Here is a 26247-nt window from a genome sequence, read left to right as displayed (position 1 = left end):
AAAAGTTCAAATGAATTTATAATTATTTGGAATTGAACGTTCGTAAATAATCGCTGTTCTATCAGTTTCTTCATTTTTCATGGCGACACCAGCTGACCACTAGGGGCGACCTCACCCTTTGACAGGAACACGAGTCACGACAACACTTAATAGAGCAACAATAATGGCGCCGTCCAGGGACAGCAACGTGAAAGAAGAAAGCAGCCAGGTTTCATATAAGAAAGATATAAATACTAAAACCGATCGTATAATTCAAAACAGGAAACATGCTAACGACATATTTGACGTCATTGAATATTTACAGGTAACGTTATGTGATTATTATTTCATAGTGGAGTCTCTTGAATTCGACATGTTGTGGTCAGTTCTCTATACATTAATTGTGTTAATCAATAAACATCGCTTTTTTTTCTCCTACTTGCAGTCCGAGAAGGAAAAGGAAATAATTTTCGCCACTAATGCTTGCAGTAAGATTTTCTGTGAGTTGTTAGACAAAGGAGATCTCCATGTTGGTGAGCTGCCTAAAGAAGAGGACCTCATGCATGGTAAACTAACGTTACTATTCGTGATTTACCTCACAGGGGCAAAGTGAACGGACATCTGACTATCCAGTGTATTTCTATGTAGTTTGCCAAGAGGAAATCGTTTGTGTGTGTGTGTGTGTGTGGTTGGGTCTCTTTCCAGGTGATCGCAGTGCTGAAGAGAAGTACCATATATTTATGAGACACCGTTACAACAGTTGTGTGGAACTACTTCTGGAAAATATAGGCCATGAAGATTTCCAAGTGAAGGTGAGTGAGTTAATTCAAGGTGCATGATGGTTTAGTTTTTATAAACTTGGTCTTTTAATCAAGTTTTCATGTGTATATATACAGTAAGTTGGATTCGAAACAAATGTGTAATACAAATGTCTATGAGATATGCAATAACTAACACTCTAGTGTTATTTTAGTATTATTTATTTTTTAATAATATTTAAAATTAGCTTTAAATTTTTGTTTTGATTTTAAGTTTAGTTTGTTTTAGTAAATTATTGTTTTATTATTGTTTCTATATAGCTTTCATTATTTTTGTTTTAGTTATTTTAGTACTTTACCTTTAACTTTCTGTATTCTGTTCATGTCATTTTTATATTATTTAAGCTAAATTTAATTTACCGTAAACCATTTTAATGGTTTTAGTTAACTGTAACTAACTCACTGTAACAGTGTGATATTGATTTCCATTATTTTCATGTTTTCAGGAGATGTCCCTCTGTGCCCTGATGAAGTTTGTTGCAGCGGAAGGCAAACACCCTCTCCAGAATTTGGACTGGTGTGAACACTACAACTTTCCCAGGGAGCTAATACTGGTCAGTTTAATTTATAACAACAACTGATATTGCTGTGTGTTTCTCACTGACTCCATATGGGTCTAAAGTGTCTCGCTCTCATGTTCACAGGCCCTGGTGAAGCATCTTCTCTCGGAGAAAGAGGACATGTCACTGCTCATCTCCAGGTTTCAAGAGTTTATGGAGAAGGATGATGTGCGCTACTACGTCATGAGTTCAGTACGAGACAACATAACCAGAGTTATGGGCAGAAACAAAAGGGTGAGTGTGGTTTAGTTTACATAGCCAGTTTTTTTCTATACTGGTTGCGTATTTATTTCCATATTCCATGTTCATCAGTTAAACAGGCTTATTTTATCATTTAATCTGTTTTTTAGGATGTGATTCCTGTATATCAGAATAATGTGTTCACACTCCTCTCAACCATCAACATACCCAGCCAAGCATCAGAAATGACAAATTTCCTTGTCAAACAAGAGAGTAAGTTTGTTTTGTTTACACTGGTGAAAAGGTTTGGAACAATTAAGATTTAAGTTTTTGTAAGAAGTCTCTTATTCTCACCGAGGCTGCATTTATTTGATGAGAAATACAGTTAAAACAGGAATATTGTGAAATATTATTACAATTTAAAATAACTTAATTTTAAAAATAAGATTTATTCCTGTGATGTCATTGTCACATGATCCTTCAGAAATCATTCTAATATGCTAATTTGGTGATCAAGAAACATTTCCTTTTATTATAAATTTTGAAAACAGTTGTACTGATTCTGATAATTAATACTTTTATTCAGCAAGGACACATTCATTGATTCAAGTGTCAGTCAAGATATTTATAATGTTACAAAAGATTCTAAATCAAATAAATGCTGTTTATTTGAACTTTCTATTCATCAAAGAATCCTGAAAAAATGTATCAGTTTCCACAAAAGTATTAAGCAGAGAACTGTTTTCAGCATTGATAATAAGAACCATTATTAATAATTGATCGCCAATAATAACTGATAATAATTGAGCAGCGAATCAGCATATTAGAATGATTTTCTGAAGGATCATGTGACACTAAAGACTGGAGTAATGATGCTGAAAATTCAGCTTTGTCTTCACAGGAATAAATTACACATCAAAATATATTAAAATAGAAAACGGTTATTTAAAAATGAACTGTTTTTGCTGTATTTTTTAATCAAATAAATTTAGCCTTGGTGAGCATAAGAGACTTCTTTCAAAAACATTAAAACGATTAATTATTCCAATCTTTTGACCACCAATGTACACTGTATTGTACCTACAAAAAAATGGTGTCTATGATTTTATATTCATAATATTCTATGATTTCATAAGAAAAACATGAGGATTGGAAAGCAGCCAGATTAAAGGTAAACAAACTCATATTATGTAATTAAACATTTCTGCATGTATATTTATTCTGTCCAAAGTTCATTCTGGCATTATAAATATCTTCATTTTTCCTACAGGAGCATAAACGAGCTTTTGAGCAAATGTGGTTGGTGTTTCTCAAGTACAAGGTTAAACAACCCTATTTCTATAGATTCTCATTACGTACTCCATGTGTATAAAGACCTTTGCTGAGGTTTTTTGACTGTGTTGTGGGTTTCCTATAGTTACCTAGCAGCATGTACAAGAAGATCCTGGTCATCCTTCATGAATCTATACTGCCACAGATGGGTGATCCCACAATGATGATTGACTTTCTGAGCGCTGCCTATGAGATTGGTGAGTTCAGGGTGCACCAGGGGATCAATGCTTTGCTTTACTTTACTTTATTTGTGCTGTGATGGCATTTACATCCATTTTCATTCATTAAAACTTGCATTTGATTTATTTTGGATGGTCAGTATGTTTTTATTCCTTCCTTTAGTGTTAATTGTTTTGTTTGTTTTTGTTCACAATGGTTGTTTAGTGTAACGGGCCCAATAACTTGTAGCTGAAAAGTTAATAATTATGTGACTATTTTGAATATATTTGCATATTCTGAATTGATTGTAATTAATTGCTTTTTGTCACATTTATCTGTGTTTGTCTTTGACTCAGGTGGAGCGATCAGTTTGTTGGCTCTGAACGGCTTGTTTGTCCTCATCCATGAACATAATTTGTAAGTATTAAACCATTTCAAAAGGCAGTTAAATTGATCTATATCCACACCTTTATATTTTTTTAAAAAGCCATATCTGTTTTTGTTGTGTAGGGATTACCCAGATTTTTATAAAAAGCTGTACAATCTGCTGGATCCCTCTATCTTTCATGTCAAGTACAGAGCACGTTTTTTCCATCTGGCAAACATTTTCCTGTCTTCAACGTAAGTTTAATCTTAATACTTTTATTTTGACTAAAGATCGATATAAGCAGTTTATCAGTGTCATGTTTTGATCTTAAATACAGTTGTAACCCGTATGCTCTGACCTCTCTGACAGACATCTGCCAGTCTACCTGGTGGCAGCGTTTGTGAAGCGTCTCGCTCGTCTGTCTCTCACAGCGCCACCTACAGCTCTCCTCATACTTCTGCCATTCATCTGTAATCTCATTCGCCGGCACCCCTCATGCAAAGTTCTCATCCACAAACCCAGTGCTGCAGAAGGTATCTCACTGATAGAATCTTCCAATGTATTTTTATTTCAAATATTTATTTATTTAACATAGTTACTATTTGGCTATAAATAAACACATTTATTTCATACTTATTTATTTAAAATGTATACATTTATTTATTAATCATACACAGACACACATATATATATATATAAAATACATTTTAAATTATTTTTTTTGTATTAGTTACTATATATTTACTTTATTTCACTTTATACTGTATATATTAGTGCTGCACGATTAATCATATCGTCATACTTATTTATTTAAAATGTATACATTTATTTATTAATCATACACAGACACACATATATATATATATAAAATACATTTTAAATTATTTTTTTTGTATTAGTTACTATATATTTACTTTATTTCACTTTATACTGTATATATTAGTGCTGCACGATTAATCATATCGCAATCGTAATCGCGATGTCAAGCCTATGCGATTATATGACGCAAAATACTGCGATTTTATATGAAATAAACAAATTAGGGCTGTTAACGCAGCATCTGTTATTTTTTGTCATCCTTTGGCTAGTGTTACATGATCCCGCTCTTATTCATGCGAATGCTTTAAACCATTCAGCGAGACAAGTCAAAAGAGAGCGCGCTGCCTGTGAATGTCCTGACAAAGACGCGCGCCAGTATCACGCGCATACACAGACCGCGCGCCAGAATACAGTTCTCTTTCCAAAGTGAACGAACAATAACAGACACAATTATGCCAAAATATCATCTGTCGAGTGTCTTCATAACATAAGCAGTCTTATGATGGTCGTAAAGAGTTGTGAGAGAATAAGGCGCGTGTGAGATCCGCTTCTCTGTCAGCAACTCTTAAAGGGCCAGCATCCAATAATGCTTTCTGTCAGTAAAGTTAATCAAAGAACAAAGGAAACAGAGAAAAACACTCACTGCTCTTGACCAAAGAACTTGTGTAGCTTTAAATAGGATTTTAGTCCATATAATTTATGCAGCGCAGACTGTTTGATAACTTTATTCAATTTCTGCACCTGTTAGACAGGAAGAGCACAGGTAAATATGACATTTATTATGGGTTTATGTGAGGATCGTTTGAAGTTCACTTAAATTAAAATTAAATTAATTTTTATCCAGACATCAATGGCGTATTGATCATTATAGGTGTTATCAATCATTTAGTTGTTGTTGTTAGTTTGAGTTGAGAAATACACATTTCAGAATTATCACTAATCTGTGTGTGCATTTTGCTTTAGAACCAAGCAAGTTGACTCATGAAACCATTTGTTTATTATATCGCTATCGCAATATTGACCTCAATAATCGCAATATGACATTTTCCCCAAATCATGCAGCCCTAGTATATATTTATGTAGATTTGTATTTTTGTTGTATGTTGTTTACATATTTCAATTGAATTTGTTTATTTAAATTATAAAAGTATTTTATAAACATTTATTTGTGTAAAATATATACATATTTTGTATGTATTTCTATCTATATATATACACTACCGTTCAAAAGTTTGGGGTCGGTACGATTTTAAATACTTTTAAAAGAATTCTCTTCTGCTAACCATGGCTGCGCTTATTTGATTAAAAATACAACAAAAATCAGTTATAGTATTAAATATTATTCCAGTGTAAATCAGCTGTTTTCTGTGTGAATATATAGTAAAGTGTAATTTATTCCTGTGATCAAAGCTGAATTTTCAGCATCACCAGTGTCAGTGTCTTCAGTGTCAAATGATCCTTCACAAATCAGTATAATATGAGGATTTGATGCTCAAGAAACATTTATTATTATTATCAATGTTGAAACAGTTGTTGGTCTGTCAGTTGTACAGTTTTTTTTTTTAGTTTTTTTTTTAGGATTCTTTGATGAATAGGAAGTTCAAAAGACTTTTGTAACATTATAAATGTCTTTACTGTCACTTTCGATCAAATTAATTATTCCTTGATAAATAAAAGTATTGATTTCTTTCCTCCAAAAAATAAAAATAAAATTTCTCACTGACCCCAAACTTTTGAACTATAGAGAGAGAGAGAGATTATTTTGTTAATTTGTGTATTTTTAATTTTTTCTATTTTGTGTAGATATATTATTTGTTTATTAAAAATAAATAAATATGAATTGTATTTATTGATTGTTATTATTTATTCATATTTTTATTTATTTTGTATATATATATATTTTTTTTTTTTTCAATTGTTTAAATTATATAAATGTATTTTTGTTTTGTTTATTTTTATTTTTTCATTTATTTATTTAACCAATCCTCTTCATTTTAAACAAAATTTAAAAGGTGGTATACAGAAACAACTGTCTTTTTTCTGTATTATAAATAATTGTTCTTGTCAATGATTTTAATCAGAGCCTTGCGATGACCCATATGTGATGGAAGAGAAAGATCCGGCTCAGTGTCATGCTCTGGAGAGCAGCCTGTGGGAGATCAAGGTAAGACCAAATCCAACACTATTCATATTGCTACTACTTGTTTGGAGCTGTCCTTTTTTATTGACATTGACAGGCTCACCATCCACAAACTCAATTAACCTTCGAATATCTAAAAAGATATCCATTAAAAAAGGCAAATCTTTTTTTAGACATTACAGAAGCATTACCATCCAGATGTGTCCAAGGCCGCCATGATGATCAATGAGCCTCTTTCTGAACAGGAGGATGACATCAGTGTGCTGCTAGAGCTCTCTACTTTTGAGGTAATTAGCAACATTGTATCCATAAACTACTAGAACATGATTTGTGAATATTGATAGTGATGTTTGCCCTGTGTTGTAAGTTTAAAATTGTTCAACTAATCATTATGCCCTCCACATTTTGTATGGCAGCTAATGGAGCGAGAACTCAAGGCTGAAAGGAAGACGATACCGCTGGAGTTTGACACAGCCACCGAGCTCCTGAAGAGCTCCAGAGAGGTGCTTGGAGTGCACTTTTCTCTAGAGTAGCCACACTTTTTTGTGCTTTTCAAAATCTATTCTATGTATAAAAATGTTTGTGCATCAACTATGGTAGTGCTTTCCCCAGTCTGAAGAAATAAACATTTGTACAAATAAGCTTGTGTTGAATGTTTTGTGGGCTTTAGTGAGTATTGCACATACAGAATCTCTTTGTAAAACAGCAGTACACTTAAAGAGTGCTTGGTTAATTATGTAAGTTTCACAATTTGCAGATTAAACCATTAACCCTTGCAGATTTCTTTCATTGTAACCATACTTATCACAACCAAAATAGCATAGAAAAATTTGTTACTACTTAAAAAAACAAAGTCTAAGAAGCCCCTTAGTTTCATAGTAAAATCATATCAAGATAGTAATACTGTGGAACTTTAGTATATGGTAAATAATTTTAAATCTTTGTCATTTTAATTTGACAGGCTAGTTTTTCGTGTCATGTTTATAGTTTTTTTTAACGCAGTGGTGGCTAATACTATGTTACCACAGTTTTAAGGGACAGTAATGTAATTTTCGATGGTGATTTTTCTTTTTTGTTCATCACTATAGTTTTTTTAATCCCCTTTGTAAACCTTTATCTCTTTACATAAAAAGCAGGCATTATCATTGTTATTAAGAACATCCAAAATAAATACAAACAGCATACATTGAAAGACAACAATAAATAATAAATGTATAAAAAAAATTGCTAACAAATAATGAATACCAAAATGAATAAAAGCAAATTATAACAAATTAAATTAAATTTAAGGGGTTTAATCAATATAGTGATTATACTATAATGATTTATAGTTTAAAGCACTCCTTTTCCTAAGTTGCTTTAAGGATTGAAATAATTTTGAAATGCTGCAAAAGTCAGAGTAAATTTACATATGTGTAAATAAAACTTAACTATAATCAAAATATTACACAAAGATTCTACTTAGTTTTGTGCATAAAAACACCAAACGTAACTTCAGAGGCAGGGAAGCCTTCTGTGTTGTGTTTCAATACCGTAATTTTGCTCCAACCCGGTAGGTGTCGCTAATATGAATACGTTCATTCAAGTTCGCCAAAAACACAGCAGTGGTAAAATATGCGCTTTTCTGTTGCTGTAGTTCTAAATTTAGCTGTCGTGTGTTAGGATTTTTTAGTACCGCTTTTGCAATAATGTCCGCCGAACGTCTTGCTAAAATCCCAGAGGCTGATTTAGATCCCAATGGCGTCTTCAAATACGTCCTCATACGGGTTCACAGCAAAGATGATGATTCATATGTTGATATTGTGAGAGGATACGCATGGGCCGAGTATCATGGTAGGGATACATTCATATGTTTGAATGAATGACAGGAGGAAGAGTATGCACATTTATTAACAAAACGTGCAATAGGTTTTGGATATGTCAGAAAATACATTTGAAAATATTAATTCTGTAGTAGTTGAACAATAGCTGACAAATGACAATTAATTTGGCTCTGTGTTTAGGGGAAATATCGAATCGCTTTGTATTGATAAATTTTATGCCTCTTTAAAAAAAAAAAGAAATTAAAGTTTGAGTGAAATAATATGCTATTAACTTACATTGCTGCTGTTGTAGAATAGAATAGCGGTGTTTCTTAAACGAGTCAGTGTTTTGAACTAATCTTAGCTCACGAATCGTTCTTGTTCACCTGCAGAAATGGCCAATCAACGAATCTTTTTAGTGAACTGTTTAAAAAGATTCGCGTCACTTGAATTAATCAAAATCCCCACCAGATTGAATGTTCATAATTTTGACTTTTGATTGGTTTTATACGTCTATTTGCATACAAACGTTGTGATTTGGCCTTTTCTGTCTTACATGTATTTAACTATTTTTCCTCTTTATTTTAAAAAATACACACACATGTACATATACAATGAAGCACTTTCATCATTTTAGACATGTTACAGTGTTTAGAAACTATCCACTGCACATTTGATTGGAGGTCAAACGTTTATTTGTGTCTTGCTACAAAACATTCATAAGGTTGTATCTCCTTAAAAGCTGATATCTATGACCGTGTGGCTGGAGAACTGGAGAAAAGTGGAGGATTGGATTGTGAGTGTCTCGGAGGTGGAAGAATCAAACATGAAAAAGACGCAAAGAAGATCCACGTCTACGGTTATTCCATGGTATGCATGATATTCCTTTGTTTAATGTTGTATGCCTTGAAGGAAATGATCCAATAATCAGTTCTTCCTCTTTTTTTTTTTCTTTTTTTTTTTTTGTTCCAGGGATTTGGGAAAGCAAACCATTCTGTTTCCACAGAGAAGATAAAAACCCATTACCCAGACTATGAGGTGACCTGGGCAGATGAAGGGTATTGAGTGGGTTACATGGGATCTATGACAGCTCAGTAGGAGGACTCAATATTCTAGGACTACTGATGTGCCAAGGCTGAGAAAGAACAGAACTCTCTAAAATGTTTCTGATATGGATGGGTGTGTGGATAAAACGCTTACTCCGTTATTTTTGATTGGTTTTTAACTTCATGTGTAGATTAACACATGGCAACAAAGAGAGAAGAATGCACTTATGTTTATGGCCATTGGTCTTTATGTTGGCAAATACAGGAAATGATGAAATAAAGCACAGAACAGGTTAGAGGGAAAGGTTAAGTACTTCATCCAAACCATAAAAATGTATATAGTGCAACAGTGACATCCTGAAATGATAATAAAGTGCTCTTAGAAATTTTGTCATGTATTTAAGTTGGAAAAGTGTTGGGATACAACCTGCTATATCAAAGTAAGGCAAAAGTCTTAGTATGGGAAATTACTGTGCTTAACTACAACATATAAAATGAATCTTAAAGATTTCTAAAGCAAACCTGATCCAGAGGTTGTAAACCTTGCCTGATAAACTTGATGATCCACTTCACATCCGTTTTGTCAGCATTTTTATTAGAAGACGCCAATAGGATATGCAATGACTTTCTTGACTAGAAAATATTATGGCATAATGACATCCTGAGAATGTTAACATTCTGAATTTACAACATAAAAAAACAGTATCAAGTCTGCACTTTCTTTTTTTATTAATTTCAATCCTGATGATTATGAATCAAAATCTTCTTGTATGAGTTCCATTTAAATTGTGTAGTGCAAATGAACAGAAATTGATTGAACAACACCATTTTATAAATTCATTTATTTTTGCCTCTAGTACTGAATCTGCTGCCTCTTTTATTGCATTAATTGTATTTCTTGTTTCTTTGCTTATCTCTCACGGTTTACTTACAGGCCGAACCCTAGAAATGGTTTACAATTTGCTACTGTTAGTAAGACCAGAATGTGCAGATCATTTTGGCTAAATAGTAACATTGTTAGGTAAAGTATCTGGTGTTGAGGCCAAAATAAACTGACTGTCTGTGGTGTGCTACATATTTTCAGAAGAGCTGAGCAGCTTTAAAGGAAGGATCTGGCACTCGTCTGAGGGTTAAAATGTAAAGTCCAGGTATTATCTCTATGTGGGATCAGGAGGGAGGGACACAGGTGAAGTTCAGAACTTCATATGTGGCAGCAGCGCAGTGCTTTTGTTCACTGTATGCTGAAGAACAGCTCTTGTTCTGACTGGTGTCTAAAGCAAAGATGGCTACATGTCACTGGATTCTCCTCGTGTGTCTCATGCTGAAAGTCTGTCAGAGGGGTGAGATCTGCTGTTTTTGTTCCTTTCATTGTTGTAAATGTTTTTTTTTTGGTTGATTGCTTCGAGCATTGAATGCCATTTTGGTACATATGTGTACTATTGAACGTTGTTTCAATTTATTTTTATTTTTAGTGCTTTCGATTGTACATTTTGATGTTCAATTTTCTAATGGTATTATTCATATTTCTATAAATATGCTCCGTTAAGTTAAATCAAATCAATATTAAACCTTTATTACTGTAAATAAATGTAATTAAGTGTTTTCTTCTAAACTCGTCATAGCTGCAGAAGCATGACTAGATGCTTGCTGTCAAAAATTATATGAACAGTAAGTTATGACGACTTATGTTTTTACATTGCTTTAACTCATCAAAATAAGTTCAGCAACTTTAAACTTTTTTTTAATAAGTTGTACAAGATTTAACTCATGGTTTAAGTTAGTTTAATGTCATTTAAGTTGAAATTACTTAAACATCCAAGTTGATTGTACTTAAAAATGTACAGAATACAATGTCTGGCATCTTACCTCATTGCTTTTCTACATTGTATAAGAAATGTTGTCCTTGTATACAGGAATGCAGCCTCGTATCTGACACTTGTGTATCAGAGACCTTTGACTGCGTACTGTGTGTGATTACTAAATAGACATTTAGTAGGGGCATTAAGATAAATACTTTTGTTTTCTCTTGTTCACAGAATCCTGAAAAACTGTATCATGGTTTCCTACAAACATATTAAGCAGCACAACAGTTAATTGATAATAATACAAATAATAGTAATACATGTTTGTTGAGCAGCAAATCAGTATATTAAAATGATTTCTGAAGGATCATGTATAATTGCTAAAAGCTTTCATAATGTCTCTAATCGTACAGTAATAGCACTGTGATGTCTATGTTTTGGATTCTATAAACACAACTGCGAAAGGCCAATTATGTGTCTTCATCATTACTCATATTCGGCAGCTGCCGCACTGGATCGGGAAGACTGCAGCGGCTCCCCAGAAGACAGATGTGATTTTGTTTGTGACTGTAAAGACTGTAGTGATGAGCAAGACTGTGGTAAGATACTGAACTTCTGTATATTCATACCTTCTGGAATCCAGTTAATGTATTTATACATGTCATTTGTTTCTTGAAATTCATGTTCTTACTGGTTGAATACCAGGTTATCGAGGACGAGAGTTTGTGTGTGATTTTGAGCACGAGGGGAAGTGTGGATGGACTGAGAAGTCAGAAGAAGGTGTGTACATGTGGCAGAGACAGCAGAGAGGAAACACTCTCCCTGACAGTGGGCCGTCCTCCGACTACACCACTGGCACTTCCACAGGTACATGACAATTCAGCTTACCCTTCCGTTGGTTTTAGAAACCCTTCTGTTGGTTCCAAATCCAGTGATAAATGTACTAGACCTACTGTTTTTTTTTTGTTTTTTTTTTCATATACACATACACATATAAAGGTGAAACTCGAAAAATTTGAGTATCGTGCAAAAGTTTATTTCAGTAATTCAACTTAAAAGGTTAATCTAATATATTATATAAACTCATTACATGGAAAGTGAGATATTTCAAGCCTTTATTTGTTATAATTTTAATGATTATGGCTTACAGCTTATGAAAACCCCAAATTCAAAATTAGAATATTGTGAAAAGGTTTTCATAGCTATTAATCAGGGATTCCTGAATTCCTGAAAAATGTATCATGGTTTCCACAAACATTTAATCATCACTGTTTTTAACATTGATAATAAAAATAAATGTTTCTTGAGCAGCAAATCAGCATATGATTGAATGATTTCTGAAGGATCATGTGACACTGAAGACTGGAGTAATGATGCTGAAAATTCAGCTTCATCATCACTGGAATAAATTAAATGTTTAAATATATCAAAATATATACTAGTGATTTTTACTGTATTTTTGATCAAATAAATGCAGCCTTGGTGAGAGCATAAGAGACTACTTTCAAAAAATATTTAAAATCTTACCAACCAATGGTAGTGTAATTTTTAAGTGATGTAATTGGTCATGATTTTTTGCATGTATTTTATTTTTCTAATTTAGTCAATTGCTGTGTTTAATTATTATACAAGAATTACAAATGATGTTTAAATGGTTTTGTTTAAAAATGTTACAGAAACTATTTTAGTTAACTACCGTAAGCATCAGGTATTGTGAACTAATAATTAACATTTTTTACAGTGTTTATTTATAAAGCATGTTCATTTCTAAATATAATATTATTCATTATTAATTTATACTCATTCATAATACATTTACTAATTTTATACAAAATTGATACTAATTTATACAAATTGACATGTTTAATGTATTATTGTGCAGAAAGAAAAAAATATTAGCAAAAGCCTGGTTTCACAGACAGGGCTTAGATTAAGCCAGGATTAGGCTTTAGTGCAATTAGGACATTTAAGTAGCTTTTATAAACATGCCTTAGAAAAAAACATTACTGGTGTGCATCTTGAGACAAAACAATGGCATTGACATATTGTCAGTGCAAGTTGCAGTCTATGAAACCGGCCAATAGATTATTAAATGCTGTAAAAGTTGTATTCATTGTTACATCATGATACCTGATACATTAACTAATGTTAACAAATTGAATATTATTGTAAAGTGATATCAAGGTTTCTCTTCAATATCAATATTTCTGTTTCTCAGGCTGGTTTATGGCAGTGACAGCTGTGACTTCAGATGCCCCGAAAACTGCTGTGCTTGTGTCCCCTATAATAAAACATTCCTCTCCTACTTGTCGCCTTCGGCTCAGATACTTCATCTGGGACTCAGGTTCACACACATACTAGCACATTCAAAACTGCATCAAATATGGACTAATTAACCTGTAGAGTAGTATTAAGTGAAGATTACTCAGAGGAAACGGACACATCTAACCCTATAGGTGTTGCTTCAACACTTGTGAATTCAGTTTGTGCGTGTGTATGTGTGTGTTTTAGGTTACACTGGGCTGGGTGACACCCCTCTGTGGGGGTCAGTGTTGCAAACTGATGGCGAGGAAGCTGTGGTTTGGAGGCCAGAGAGCTCCAGCATCCGAGGCTGGAGGGAGGCCACCATTTACCTGGGCCGTATCCCAGGCCCTTTCCACATCCAGCTTCATTCCAGACGCAGTAAAGGGAAACAGGGAGATGTGTCCGTCGATCACATGGAATTTCTAGATTGTGCCCTGCCAGGTAAGAACAAATAGAAAAAGGTCATTCACATAATATTTTCTACATTTACACATACATTTAAATGTATTTTATTAAAGCAATAAGGCCCAAGAAGCCTTAGTTTACACTGAATTTAGAACAGCTAAGGAGCATTTTTAGGCATGACGTGGAGTTGAAATCCATATTCCTAAGTATTTCCATTTTAAAATTTAGGAAAGATGGATTTAATTTGTCTGATGCATAAAATGCAGTTTCAAAGTGACAATTTATTTTCCCCAAATTATTATATTTTTATTAAAATTTCTAGAAGGTATAAAGGAAAATCTACAGTACTGTTTAGTTATAATTTTAAGAAATTAATACTTTTACTCAGCAAGGATACATTAAATTGATCAAAAGCGACAGTAAAGACATTTAAAATGTCACAAAAGATTTTTATTTCAAATAAACGCTGTTCTTAAATCTAAAAATAAATCGGAGAATCCCAAAAAAAGATTTTCACGGATTCCACAAAAATGTTTTTTATTCATATTACTGTTTATATTACTATATACATTTTTTGATCAAATAAATGCAGCCTGGGTGAGCATAAGAGAAATATATTTTTTATTTTATTTTTAATCGCATTTAAAATCTGCTTGCCTTAAAAGTCAACAATTGGGCATCCGTGCTTTTGATGGATAACACCATCAGTGATAAGGATGTTTGGATTCTCCCTCTCTCTTTCAGTTCCCCCTGAAAGTGGAACATGCATTCCTGGTTTTGTGACGTGCAAGCGGGAGGGATGTGTGGAGGACTATAAAGTGTGTGACGGCACGGATGACTGTGGTGATGGAACGGATGAAGAGAACTGTGCCGAGGACCATGAATCTAGTGAGAGAAATCAGTGATCTATTGATGAGGAGATATGTTCATTCATTTAGCCTTCAGTGCATTTGATTCTTGAGTTAGATCGCCTACTGCTGGTCTGGAGTCATAATCACTGATAATGTTTGTTATATTGGTGTGTACTTATTATGTACAGAGCAGAACATGAGCTGTGACTTTGAGGATGATCTTTGTGGATGGGACATAAGGACTATATCATCCTTGAAATGGACAAGGACAAATCAGATGAATATATCACTTTCTGAGCCTCGAAAAGGACCTGGTAGAGACCACTCAACTAACACGATGACGGGTATGTGCGGGCCAGTCGTAAGCAGGGTTATTATAGTTTCAAAATTTCCATTTATTATTATTTATTTATCTTCGTTTTTTCTATATCGTCTAGTCGCATTTCTATGTTTAATTCAGGTGGGTTAGAATGGTTTAATAATAAACCATGTACACTACCGTTGAAAATAAATTAATTCTTTTATTTAGCAAGGTTAAATTAAATTGATCATATGTGACAGTAAAGACAATTATAATGTTACAAAAAGATTTCTGTTTCCAATAAATGCTTCTCCTTTGAACTTTATACTAGTCAAATATATTTCTGTATCACAGTTTACACAAAATATTAAGCAGCACAACTGGTTTCAAAATTGAAAATAATAATAAATGTTTCTTGAGCAACAAATCAGCATATTAGAATGATTTCTGAAGGATCAAATGATGCTGAAAATTCAGCTTTGCTGTCACAGGAATACATTTTAAATGGTAATAATATTTTTTACAATATTTTTGATTAAATAAATGCAGCCTTGGAGCATAATAGAGTTCTTTCAAAAACATAAAAAAATCTTACCAACCCCAAACTTTTGAACAGTAGTGTATCAAGAACTTTACTTAATGTGTAACCATTTTTATTTTATTTTTTATAGTTTTAGAGTCATGAAAATGTATTTTAAAATGTATTTTAGTTAGTTTTTCCTAGTTGTGTTTATTGCTGTTTTTTGTTAAAGGTAACACTGACATGTGCATTGAAGTCTCAAAATAAGTCAATAAATAATTACTCTTCAGGACATTTCTTATATGTAACCAAGCCGGAAATCCTGAAGGATGATTGGACGTCTTTTCAAAGCCCTCCCCTGGCACCAACCAATGACACACATCCTTGCCGGGTATGTACAGTATAGTACCAAATGCTTATTAAATGGTGCAGTAGCATGACAATAAAGGCACAACTTCAACTTAATACACTCGTTTTTATCAGGATTGTAACCACATACGCAGGATTAGGGGACGTCTCGGTGTCTATGGGCTTACACTTTACACCCATTGTCCATAATTACAGATGATAATGTACACACATCAGTTTGGCCGAGTGTCGGGCGGACTGTCTGTGTTGGTGGCCGGGACGGAGATTTATCCTGTGTGGGAACGTGGAGGTGCTCTTGGGGACTTGTGGGTAAAGGCTGAGGTGGAGTTTGTCGTCAATAGCACGTTCCAGGTACTTGAAGTCATTGCTCCTCTCCTCTGACATCATCACTCTCAGAAGTTTCCCGCTTTTTTATCACACAGCAGTCATAAATGCTGTCTAATGTATTGAACTTTCCCCAATCAGATACTATTTGTTGCTGCCATTCGAGACCATGCTTATGGAGGGATCGCTATTGATGATATTGTGTTGTCCCCTGAGTGCATCTTATCCAATGGTACTCTCTGATTTTATGCCCGTCTACGTCGATTATACACCACAACTCTGCGTTTGCCTACACATTTGTCTGTAAATTTATAAAACGTCTTTCTGTTTCATTGCCTTTTATACAGAATCAATGCCCGATCCAGTATTTCCAAAGCCTCCCGCTAAACCTTGCATAGAGGACAGTCTGAAAATCTGTGACTTTAAAGAGGACTGTCCTGCTGGAGAAGATGAAGCTCAGTGTGGTGAGTACCACCTATACAAATATGTGTGCATGTTAAAGGGACACTCCACCCATTTGCATTAAGAGGTCCATTGTTAGACAACCAGTCATACTATTGAATGGTCGTGCAACATTCTTTCATTTTCCCCTGAGACGAGAGAAATCTACTATTTACCTTTTTCACTTCCTCCTACAATGACGCAAAAATCGTCATTTGACGTCATTGTAGGAGGAAGTGTAAAAAGGGGGGATTTCTGTATAGACTACAAGCACAAATTCCCACCCTTTCAAACCCGCCCATAGGGGGTTGGACCTAATGCGCTAACAGAGCTATCACAGATCAGTGGGTGGGACTTCACTTGCAGATACTGAAAGCAATATCAGCCATCTTGTTTATAAGCTAAGCTAACAAGCGCTGTGGATATAGGAAGTTACGACAATGACGGAAGAAACTAAACATGATATGGAAGAAGAGGATTTTGAAATTCTGCTGCTCGAATCCGCTGTTCGTGGCTATCTTTACGAGCCGCAATATAGTGAAGAGCAGCTGAGGCTGATGGTGGAACAGGAGGCGGCTGCCTGTCGCGGACGAGGAGCCCGGGCTGGCTTGAGCTGGGCGGACTGCTGGTGCGTGTGCTCTCGCTGTGCGCTACGGACACAGATAGAGTCCGTCTGCTGCAGAGAATTTCAACAAGGCAGTTTCTCCTGGACGAAATCTCTGAATCAGACGACCACACGGACGTTTGTGTTGTGATGTGAACCATCCTAGTTTCGCCTGACTGAACATGCAGGTATCATGCAATAATTCACCATATAGAAAGAAATACAAACGAGTAATTCACTAATGAGTTTGCCAATGTAACGGGGTTCGTTGTTGTGGGAAGAAGGAGGCTGGAACCGGCGAACATTTAAACGTTTTAATAGTAAAATAAACAAATACAAAACAAAAGTATAAGCCAGCTGGCCACACACAACAGAAACAAAACATAAAATCAGGCCTGTTCCTTTTGTGCTTCCGCTCCTCCGTGAGAGATATGAGACCGCTGCACAGGTGCCATTCATTATCACTCGCGTCGTCCTCTCACGTCCCTCGCCCTCGTCCTGCTCGCCACAACTAACTAGACATTTTTTGTGAAATGAATTTTAAACTCATTTGGCAGCTAGCCTTCTTGTAGACGGAAGAGCGATTTCTCTGATGTTTGCGCTGTTCTGGATTAGTGGGAGTGGCTTGCGGAGCTGTGCAACATGGTGCATTGTGGGAGTTGTTGTCTTACATACAAATGCGCCCCAAAGTTATTTTCTGTCTTTTCTCGGTCAAGAGGGCACCAAATTTAAAATTTCTTTTACATTTCGACTACATATATAACCCACTTTCAATAAAGATTAATGTTGAAATGGGTGGAGTGACCCTTTAAGTGTATTTGCATGATTGTTTTGGTGTATACAAGTGTATACATATACATCTTAATCACACATTGAGGGTCTATGTTAATGTTGTGTACATAGGGGACTTCTCATATGAGATGGGAAGCTCTGGCTGGACAGATACTAGTATAGGGAGCCAGGCCTGGGAGCTAGAAGAGTATAATGACACCTTCATTCAAGGTAAAAACAAACAAACAAAAAATCTGTTTTTAGCATGATGGAATTAAGAAAATGCTAGATAATTTAATGTAATTTGTGTATGTGTGTGTGTCATTAGAAGAGTTCCTGTTTGTGACTGGTGCTCCTGGGCAGCAGTTAAGTGAAGCTCAAACTCGTACCCCTCTCCTGGGTCCGTCAGGTCCAGGGTGCACCCTTCAGTTCTCCTACAGTCTCAGTGGCAGTAACCCACACATAGGTACAACATCAGCTGTAATACACCTGTCTCTCCCCTGTTAGTTAGCGTGATGTTAGACTATAGACTCTCTTCCTCTCTCTGCAGGTAAACTGGCAGTGTATGTTGTAGACAGTGTGTTTGGGACTCATCCTGTGCTGTGGGAGTTTACTGGAAGGACCAATGAGACGGCAGAGACTTGGCTAAAGGAGGAAGTGTATGTTGGAGCAAGAGATAATCGCTTTCAGGTTGACTATCTATCTGTCTATATCATCTATATATCTGTCTGTATCTATCTATCTGGATATGTATATATATATACACTCACCTAAAGGATTATTAGGAACACCTGTTCAATTTCTCATTAATGCAATTATCTAATCAACCAATCACATGGCAGTTGCTTCAATGTATTTAGGGGTGTGGTCCTGGTCAAGACAATCTCCTAAAATCCAAACTGAATGTCAGAATTGGAAAGAAAGGTGATTTAAGCAATTTTGAGCGTGGCATGGTTGTTGGTGCCAGACGGGCCGGTCTGAGTATTTCACAATCTGCTCAGTTACTGGTATTTTCACGCACAACCATTTCTAGGGTTTACAAAGAATGGTGTGAAAAGAGAAAAACATCCATTATGCAGTAGTCCTGTGGGCGAAAATGCCTTGTTGATGCTAGAGGTCAGAGAAGAATGGGCCGACTGATTCAAGCTGATAGAAGAGCAACTTTGACTGAAATAACCACTCGTTACAACCGAGGTATGCAGCAAAGCATTTGTGAAGCCACAACACACACAACCTTGAGGCGGATGGGCTACAACAGCAGAAGACCCCACCGGGTACCACTCATCTCCACTACAAATAGGAAAAAGAGGCTACAATTTGCAAAAGCTCACCAAAATTGGACAGTTGAAGACTGGAAAAATGTTGCCTGGTCTGATGAGTCTCGATTTCTGTTGAGACATTCAGATGGTAGAGTCAGAATTTGGCGTAAACAGAATGAGAACATGGATCCATCATGCCTTGTTACCACTGTGCAGGCTGGTGGTGGGGGTGTAATGGTGTGGGGGATGTTTTCTTGGCACACTTTAGGCCCCTTATTGCCAATTGGGCATCGTTTAAATGCCACGGCCTACCTGAGCATTGTTTCTGACCATGTCCATCCCTTTATGGCCACCATGTACCCATCCTCTGATGGCTACTTCCAGCAGGATAATGCACCATGTCACAAAGCTCGAATCATTTAAATTGGTTTCTTGAACATGACAATGAGTTCACTGTACTAAAATGGACTAAACCCAATAGAGCATCTTTGGGATGTGGTGGAACGGGAGCTTCGTGCCCTGGATGTGCATCCCACAAATCTCCATCAACTGCAAGATGCTATCCTATCAATATGGGCCAACATTTCTAAAGAATGCTTTCAGCACCTTGTTGAATCAATGCCACGTAGAATTAAGGCAGTTCTGAAGGCGAAAAGGGGTCAAACACAGTATTAGTATGGTGTTCCTAATAATCCTTTAGGTGAGTGTATATGTCTGCATCTATCTATCTGTCTGTATCTATCTATTTATCTGTATATATATATTTATCTATCTATCTATATCTGTCTATCTGTCTATCTGTCTGTCTGTCTGTCTGTATATATCTATCTGTCTTCTGTCATATATCTTATCATCGACCTCTCTGTTTTTGTCTATTTGTCCGTCTATCTATCTATTATCTTTCTCAGTTCGAGTTCATGGCCCGTTCTGAAGAGCTCTCCCCAAGTAACCAGATTGCAGTGAAGGATGTGTACTTTGTTTACTGTTCTCCTCTGTATATCCCCTCTGGTGGTGAGTGGATACAAATAATCAACATTATTTTGCATGGTTCATTTTCATTGTCTCTAAATGATTTGGTTATTTTTTTGCATCATTATTGTTTTCCCTATAACAGATGTATCATGTAATTTTGAGGTAAATTTGTGCGGGTGGTACCAGGACCAAACAGATAATTATGACTGGAAGCTTCATACTGGAATGGACCACACTATCCATGTTGGTCAGGAGACTTTTAATGTTGCTTAATTTTGAGTGAATTATATTTGAATATTATTTTATCATCATCATACAAACATCTTTCTTCACTTATCTCTCTCTTTCTCAGGTAGGAGTCTGGTGGTGGATATGTGGGACACTTCATTGCGAGGTCTTTCTGGACGTCTCCTCTCAATCAGACAGTATAGTAACACAGAGCACTGTCTGTCCTTCTACTACAAACTCTACGGGCCAAACACAGGTGGATCTGAACACCTTATTCCCAGCTTCATAAAATATGATTTTCTCAGCCATTGTGTGACCAGAAGGTCCTACAGCTTGTGCTGAGACACGGACTCAAACTTTATACCTCATTATAATTCATTTGTTTCATCATTCATCTTCTCTTTCCAAGGCACTCTCAGTGTAAAGCAGCTATTTGCTGATGGCTCAGAAGAGCTGTTGTGGATGCGCAGCGGTGCCCATGGTAACGTCTGGCATGAGGGCCATTGCCCTGTGCCTCCTCAGCTCTCTGCTTTCCAGGTGCACACAAAAGTTGTTTACACACCTAACGCATAATTGTCAGCAAAATCCCCAGCAAAACACATAATGACTCTGTAAATGGCCACATATATTGGCTTAGAAGATTTTTATCGAATAAACTGGTTCATTTAACTGTTTTATGACTGTGAAAAGGGATGTTTAACATTTTCAGTATTACATTTCTCTACGAATTCCTTTAATCTTCATTTAATTTTCTTGTCATTCATTCTTCTCGCTTATGTAGCTGGTGTTTGAGGCGACTCGCTCTGGTTTTGATGGTCAGTTGGCGTTAGATGATGTGGCGTTTGTGACGGGACCATGTTCTTTGCCCACTATGTGCTCGTTTGAGAGTCAGACTTGTGGCTATACCAGTTCAGAAAAAGCCAGGTGGATACACCAGAGCTGGGCATTACACAAAACTGGACCCGAGACCGACCACAGCCTGGAAACAAAAAAGGGTAAGGGAAATTTGAAAATGAAATAAAATTGGTGAGAAGTCTTGAGCTAATTCGCTAAACTGTTGCAGCGGCAGTGTTTGTGATCCTGCTCACAATATTGCTTAACCTTGTTTAAGATATAGACTACTAGCTATGTTTTCTATTTTATTTTAGCTGGATTATTTTAAAGGAATGATATATAGTATGTTGTGACTAGGGTTCTACATGCTGGCCCACAGCGGTGTGGATGTCCTTCCCCAGGGCAGTGTGACCACCTTGACCTCACCTGTGCGCAGAGGTTTGACTCACACCGAATGTGTACAATTCTGGTACCATACAGGAGGAGAAAAGCCAGGTAAGAGAACATGATCGCATATTTGTGTTGTGTGTACACACCTATTGATTTTCAGGTAAATACCATATGTATCCCCACACACACAGGCACGCTGAATGTCTATGTGAAGCCATCTGATGGAGACATGATACAGATATTCTCCAGCAGTGTCGGGCAGGGACATGCCTGGCGTCATGGCCAAGGGAACATCAGCTGGCATGGGGACTGGCAGGTAAGTGATCTGCTGCCTTAACCCGTTTAGCAATGTAAATGACCTGCCAAGGTATTGCAATTACACCTGTTTTGTTAGCTTGTTATGCTTAATAAATGGTCTGGGTGTGAGTCTGGATGTGTGTAAAGATTTGATGCATCTTTGTGATTCAGCTGCAGTTTGAGGTGAAGGGTGAAGGAGGCTTATTGAGTTTCATTGCCATTGATGACATCACCTACTCGACCCACAGCTGCCCCACACCAGGTTTGAATTAAAACCCGAGTTAAAGTCAACATGAAATCAAAATTAACCCCATTTGCTTTCACAAGCCCCTTCTCCACCTACTTTTCATCTATAACTTGTCATATATATATATTGCATAAAATATTGACAATATATATTCTACAGTTCAAAGTTTGGGGGCTGTAAAGTCTATTTTGCTCACCAAAGCAGCATTTATTTAATCAAAAATACAGTAGAAACTGTAGTGTTGTGAAATAGTATTACAATTTAAAATAACTTTTTTCTAATTTAAGATTAGATAGATTATTAGAATTTAAGGTTGGATTATTTGATGAATAAAAAGTTCTAAAAGAACAGCATTTATTTAAAATAGAATTTTTTGTCTTTAAGGTCACTTTTGATCAATTTACTGTATTCTTGCTGAATAAAATGTTAATTTCTTTAAAAAATATATCTCACTGGCCCCAAACTTTTGAACAACAGTGTTTTTTATATTATTAATAAATAAATGCATGTAATTGAATAAATATATATTATTGTTCATTATAATTAATATAATTTTTTATATGTTGTTGTTTATTATTACAAGATCTATAAAATAGCTTAGATTTAAGTTAGTTTTTTTGTTGTTGTTGTTGTTTGGTTATTTGTGTGCGTGTGCATTTCAGATAGTGTCTGTGATTTCGAGAAAGGTTTCTGTGGTTGGTCCAACACTCAGAAGGCATCTGTAGACTGGTTAGACTGGGACCTGACCAGTGCGCAAGCTGAGATGTTCTACAGCACACCAGCATATGACCACACACTGTACACAGAAGAAGGTGATTTATGCGCTTTACGCTCATACTAAAAAGTGTTTGTTGCTAAGTAGAGAATGTGAATACTCATTGTCACAGCTTCATTTATTTTGAGGAAGTGGATGTAATTTAGTCTCCTTTATAACTCCAGGACACTTCCTGGTCCTTCCTAACTCCCAACGGGACACCGCTACTCGGAATGCCTGGCTGCTGAGCCCTCACCTGGCACCAACCAAAGGAACCTGCCTGAGCTTTTGGGTTTATCAGCCAACCATATGTATGCCACATCTATATCATCAAATGATCCGTTTTAGTTGTTTATTACCTCAGTTATTTAGTTTTTGATAAGCCTAAATTAGTGTCAGTGACATCGAAAGTTTGGGGTCAGTATGATTTTTTTCAAAAAAAACCACCAACTTTTATTTAGCAAGGACACATAAAACTGATCAAAAGTGACAGTAAAGATATTTATGTTACAGAATATTTCTATTTCAAATAAATACTATTCTTTTGACTTTCTATTCATCAAAGAATCCTGAAAAAATGCATCACAGTTTCCACAAAAATATTAAGCTGCACAACTGTTTTCAACATTGATAAAAATAAGAAATGTTTCTTGAGCACCAAAATCAGCATAGAATGATTTCTGAAGGATCATGTGACACTGAAGACTTGAGGAATGGATGCTGAAAATTCAGCTTTATCATCACTGGAATAAATTATTCCAATAAATTAATACATTTTAAACTACGTTAAAATAGAAAAGAGTAATATTTCACAATATTACTCTTTTTACTGTATTTTGGATCAAATAATGCAGCCTTGGTTAGCTTAAGAGACTTCTTTCCAAAACATAAACGGCAGCATAGCTACTAAAATATATTATCAAAAAAATCTTTCTGGCAATTATACACCTTATTTGATCCAAACTTTTCCTTAAAACTAGCATCCAGCTATTACATATCCCGTGAAATGCACTGCAAGTTGCATTGGATTAAATTTTTTTTATAATTTAATAATGATTATTTGTATTGCTTTCTTCTGAAGATGACAGCAAACTCATAGTATGGAGGCTGTCTGAAGTATCCAAACAAGAATTACTGATGCTGTATGAGGGAGGTGGAAACTGGAAATACTTTAGTGTCAATATCACCTCAGAAACCGAGTACCAGGTGACCAAACCCTACTTTATTCAATGTTCTTATTGGTTCTGCATGAATTTGAGTTTGATTATACTGATTGTGTGTGTGATTTAATGGGAGGCAGATTGTACTAGAGGGAATTAAAGGAGAGAAGGGTTTCCTTGCCCTGGATGACATACGGTACACGGTTGGGGTGAACTGTACTGGGCAGAAGACTGACCAAAGTAAGAGTTCTTCATCTAGCAAGAATTCTTCAGATTTGTTTTTTCCTTAGTGTCATTCAGATTCAATTGGAAAGCGATAGGTGTTCAACTCTTATATATAGTGATGCAGGAAAATCATGACATCTTTATATTTACAGCCTCATCATCTGACAACACAGGAACCATTGTGGCCTCTGTTGTATTCGTCATTCTGCTCTTACTGATTCTCGCTGCCTTGTTTGTGTTCTACCTGAAGACTAAACATAATGCCAATGCCTCAATAGAGGGCTCAAACGGATCTCATGTAAGCTGCACTGGCTTTGGCAATCAACTGTATGGTTCTGGAGATACTGTAAGTTACCTGGCTGTACATGTTCTTGTTTTGTGTAAAAGCTTAAACCTTAAAGGGATAGTTCACCAAACAAAACATTATTTACTATGGAAGCCATTCTGACTTTTTTTCTTGCAGTTGCGAGTTTACATCTCGCAATTCTGAGAGAAGTCAGAATTGCACGATATAAAGAAATACATTTTAAATGTGTTATGTTTCACACCCATACGCTATAATATGACTTGAAGGCTTAAGAAGTCACATATGGATACTTTTATGGTGATTTTGCATAATTTGTTAAGCTTGAAAGCTCCAGTCCCCCATTCATTGTAATTGCATGGAAAAGAACGACCAGTAAATTCTTCAAAATTTCACGTTTTGTATTCCACAGATTAAAGAAAGCCATATGGGCTTACTGTAATCTCTAATAATCTAAACTGTGTGTAATATTAAAATATCTTTTTTGTGTGTGTGCTGGTTACAGGAACATTTGGAGGAGGTGCATGAGAATGCAGGGCCGTAGGAGGTTATTGTGGTGACTGCGCCACCAACTGGCAGCCTTCAAGCAAAACGGTCGACATCACAGCAGGAGAAATGCTTGTGTCGTCATGGCAGGACTAGCCCGGTCCTAACACATGCAAAACCACGCCCAACATGCTAACACTGATGCTAACCAAAAGATACAGAGTTATCTTCACTATGAGTGAAATCTAGGGGTAAAATAATTCATAAGTCTGCGTCTTACAATTACTTATTTTACTCAACTGGTAATAAAGTCTATATTCCATCACAGGATAAAAATGGCATTATCCAAACAAGTAATCCAATTCAATGCAATTTAATATATGGTATACAATAAACAGAACAGCCTTAGAGGTTGTGGTATTTGATGTCCATATATTGTTAAAGGTTTTTGTGTTTTAAGTGGTTTGGGTTCATCATGGCTATCATCACTGAGAAAGATCTAGCCTGTGGATGGTCTTTTACTTAATGGATTCTCTCTACTCCAGAATAACAGCGATCCAAAAGAATGCACTACATTTTTAGGAGTACAATGCAGTTTTTGTTATGGTAAAAATTTAACTAAATTAACTATTTGAGGTCCTTTTTGTAATGATGGTAATACAATATACGATTTAATATATTACAAATTTATTTTAAAACAAATATATAAAAAATATATGAAATTGTATATTGTATTACCATTCTGCATATTTGAACGTCAAATTAAATTGAGTATTTATTTAAAAAGTGTAATATGCAATTAATAGAAATATTATTTAATAACTGCCACCATCCCGGTAGCGGGATATTTAAGTTTACTTCAATATTGTTCTAATAAATCCTAATCTAATCATGGCAAACTATATATCGTTGGAAAGGTCTAAGAGTCAAGAATACATATTTGTTGATGATTTTGCAGAAAAATATATGTTGGAAGAGTAATGGATTAATATATGACAAGAATGCGCATAAAAAAAATCTGTATCATTACAGGTGTTTTCACCTTTGTAACAAAAAGTCAACAACTACACTTTTAATCATTCAAACTTTGATTTTCATGCTAAAAGTTCACAATAAAACATATATATAATCTAGTATTTGTCAATAAAAAATTATAAAATAATATTATCCTCTAAAAAGTATATTATATATATTATC

The 26247-nt window shown here is 35.4% G+C and overlaps 3 protein-coding genes across 3 annotated transcripts; all 3 read left to right on the top strand.

Moving 5' to 3' along the window:
• Window positions 1–135: 135 nt before the first annotated feature.
• On the top strand, window positions 136–6995 carry noc4l (nucleolar complex associated 4 homolog). The gene is made up of 15 exons (XM_056244293.1): window positions 136–304; window positions 425–545; window positions 685–791; window positions 1244–1351; window positions 1442–1591; window positions 1708–1810; window positions 2674–2708; window positions 2808–2858; window positions 2955–3066; window positions 3385–3445; window positions 3539–3649; window positions 3765–3928; window positions 6296–6378; window positions 6528–6641; window positions 6771–6995. The coding sequence occupies exons 1-15, from the start codon at window positions 164–166 to the stop codon at window positions 6885–6887; spliced, it is 1578 nt and encodes a 525-aa protein (XP_056100268.1). The 5' UTR covers window positions 136–163; the 3' UTR covers window positions 6888–6995.
• A 974-nt stretch (window positions 6996–7969) lies between these two features.
• Window positions 7970–9774, top strand: phpt1 (phosphohistidine phosphatase 1). Its single transcript, XM_056244292.1, has 3 exons — window positions 7970–8187; window positions 8899–9026; window positions 9129–9774. The coding sequence occupies exons 1-3, from the start codon at window positions 8043–8045 to the stop codon at window positions 9219–9221; spliced, it is 366 nt and encodes a 121-aa protein (XP_056100267.1). The 5' UTR covers window positions 7970–8042; the 3' UTR covers window positions 9222–9774.
• Window positions 9775–9960: 186 nt separating this feature from the next.
• Window positions 9961–25481, top strand: mamdc4 (MAM domain containing 4). Its single transcript, XM_056244291.1, has 28 exons — window positions 9961–10542; window positions 11508–11603; window positions 11710–11871; window positions 13223–13348; window positions 13516–13749; window positions 14458–14583; window positions 14753–14908; window positions 15676–15776; window positions 15950–16105; window positions 16220–16310; window positions 16426–16542; window positions 18027–18125; window positions 18223–18360; window positions 18445–18584; window positions 20062–20164; window positions 20268–20372; window positions 20478–20609; window positions 20763–20890; window positions 21135–21348; window positions 21545–21682; window positions 21769–21893; window positions 22046–22136; window positions 22784–22933; window positions 23061–23186; window positions 23957–24081; window positions 24176–24275; window positions 24413–24606; window positions 25070–25481. Exons 1-28 carry the CDS (start codon window positions 10485–10487, stop codon window positions 25106–25108), a joined length of 3570 nt encoding a protein of 1189 aa, XP_056100266.1. The 5' UTR covers window positions 9961–10484; the 3' UTR covers window positions 25109–25481.
• Window positions 25482–26247: the final 766 nt, after the last annotated feature.

The sequence above is a fragment of the Rhinichthys klamathensis genome, unplaced genomic scaffold, assembly GCF_029890125.1.
Source record: "Rhinichthys klamathensis goyatoka isolate OS25496 unplaced genomic scaffold, OSU_Roscu_1.1 h1tg000956l_1, whole genome shotgun sequence".
NCBI lineage: Eukaryota > Metazoa > Chordata > Actinopteri > Cypriniformes > Leuciscidae > Rhinichthys > Rhinichthys klamathensis.
Note: the sequence above shows the minus strand (reverse complement) of the source record. Positions and strands in the feature narration are given on the sequence as shown.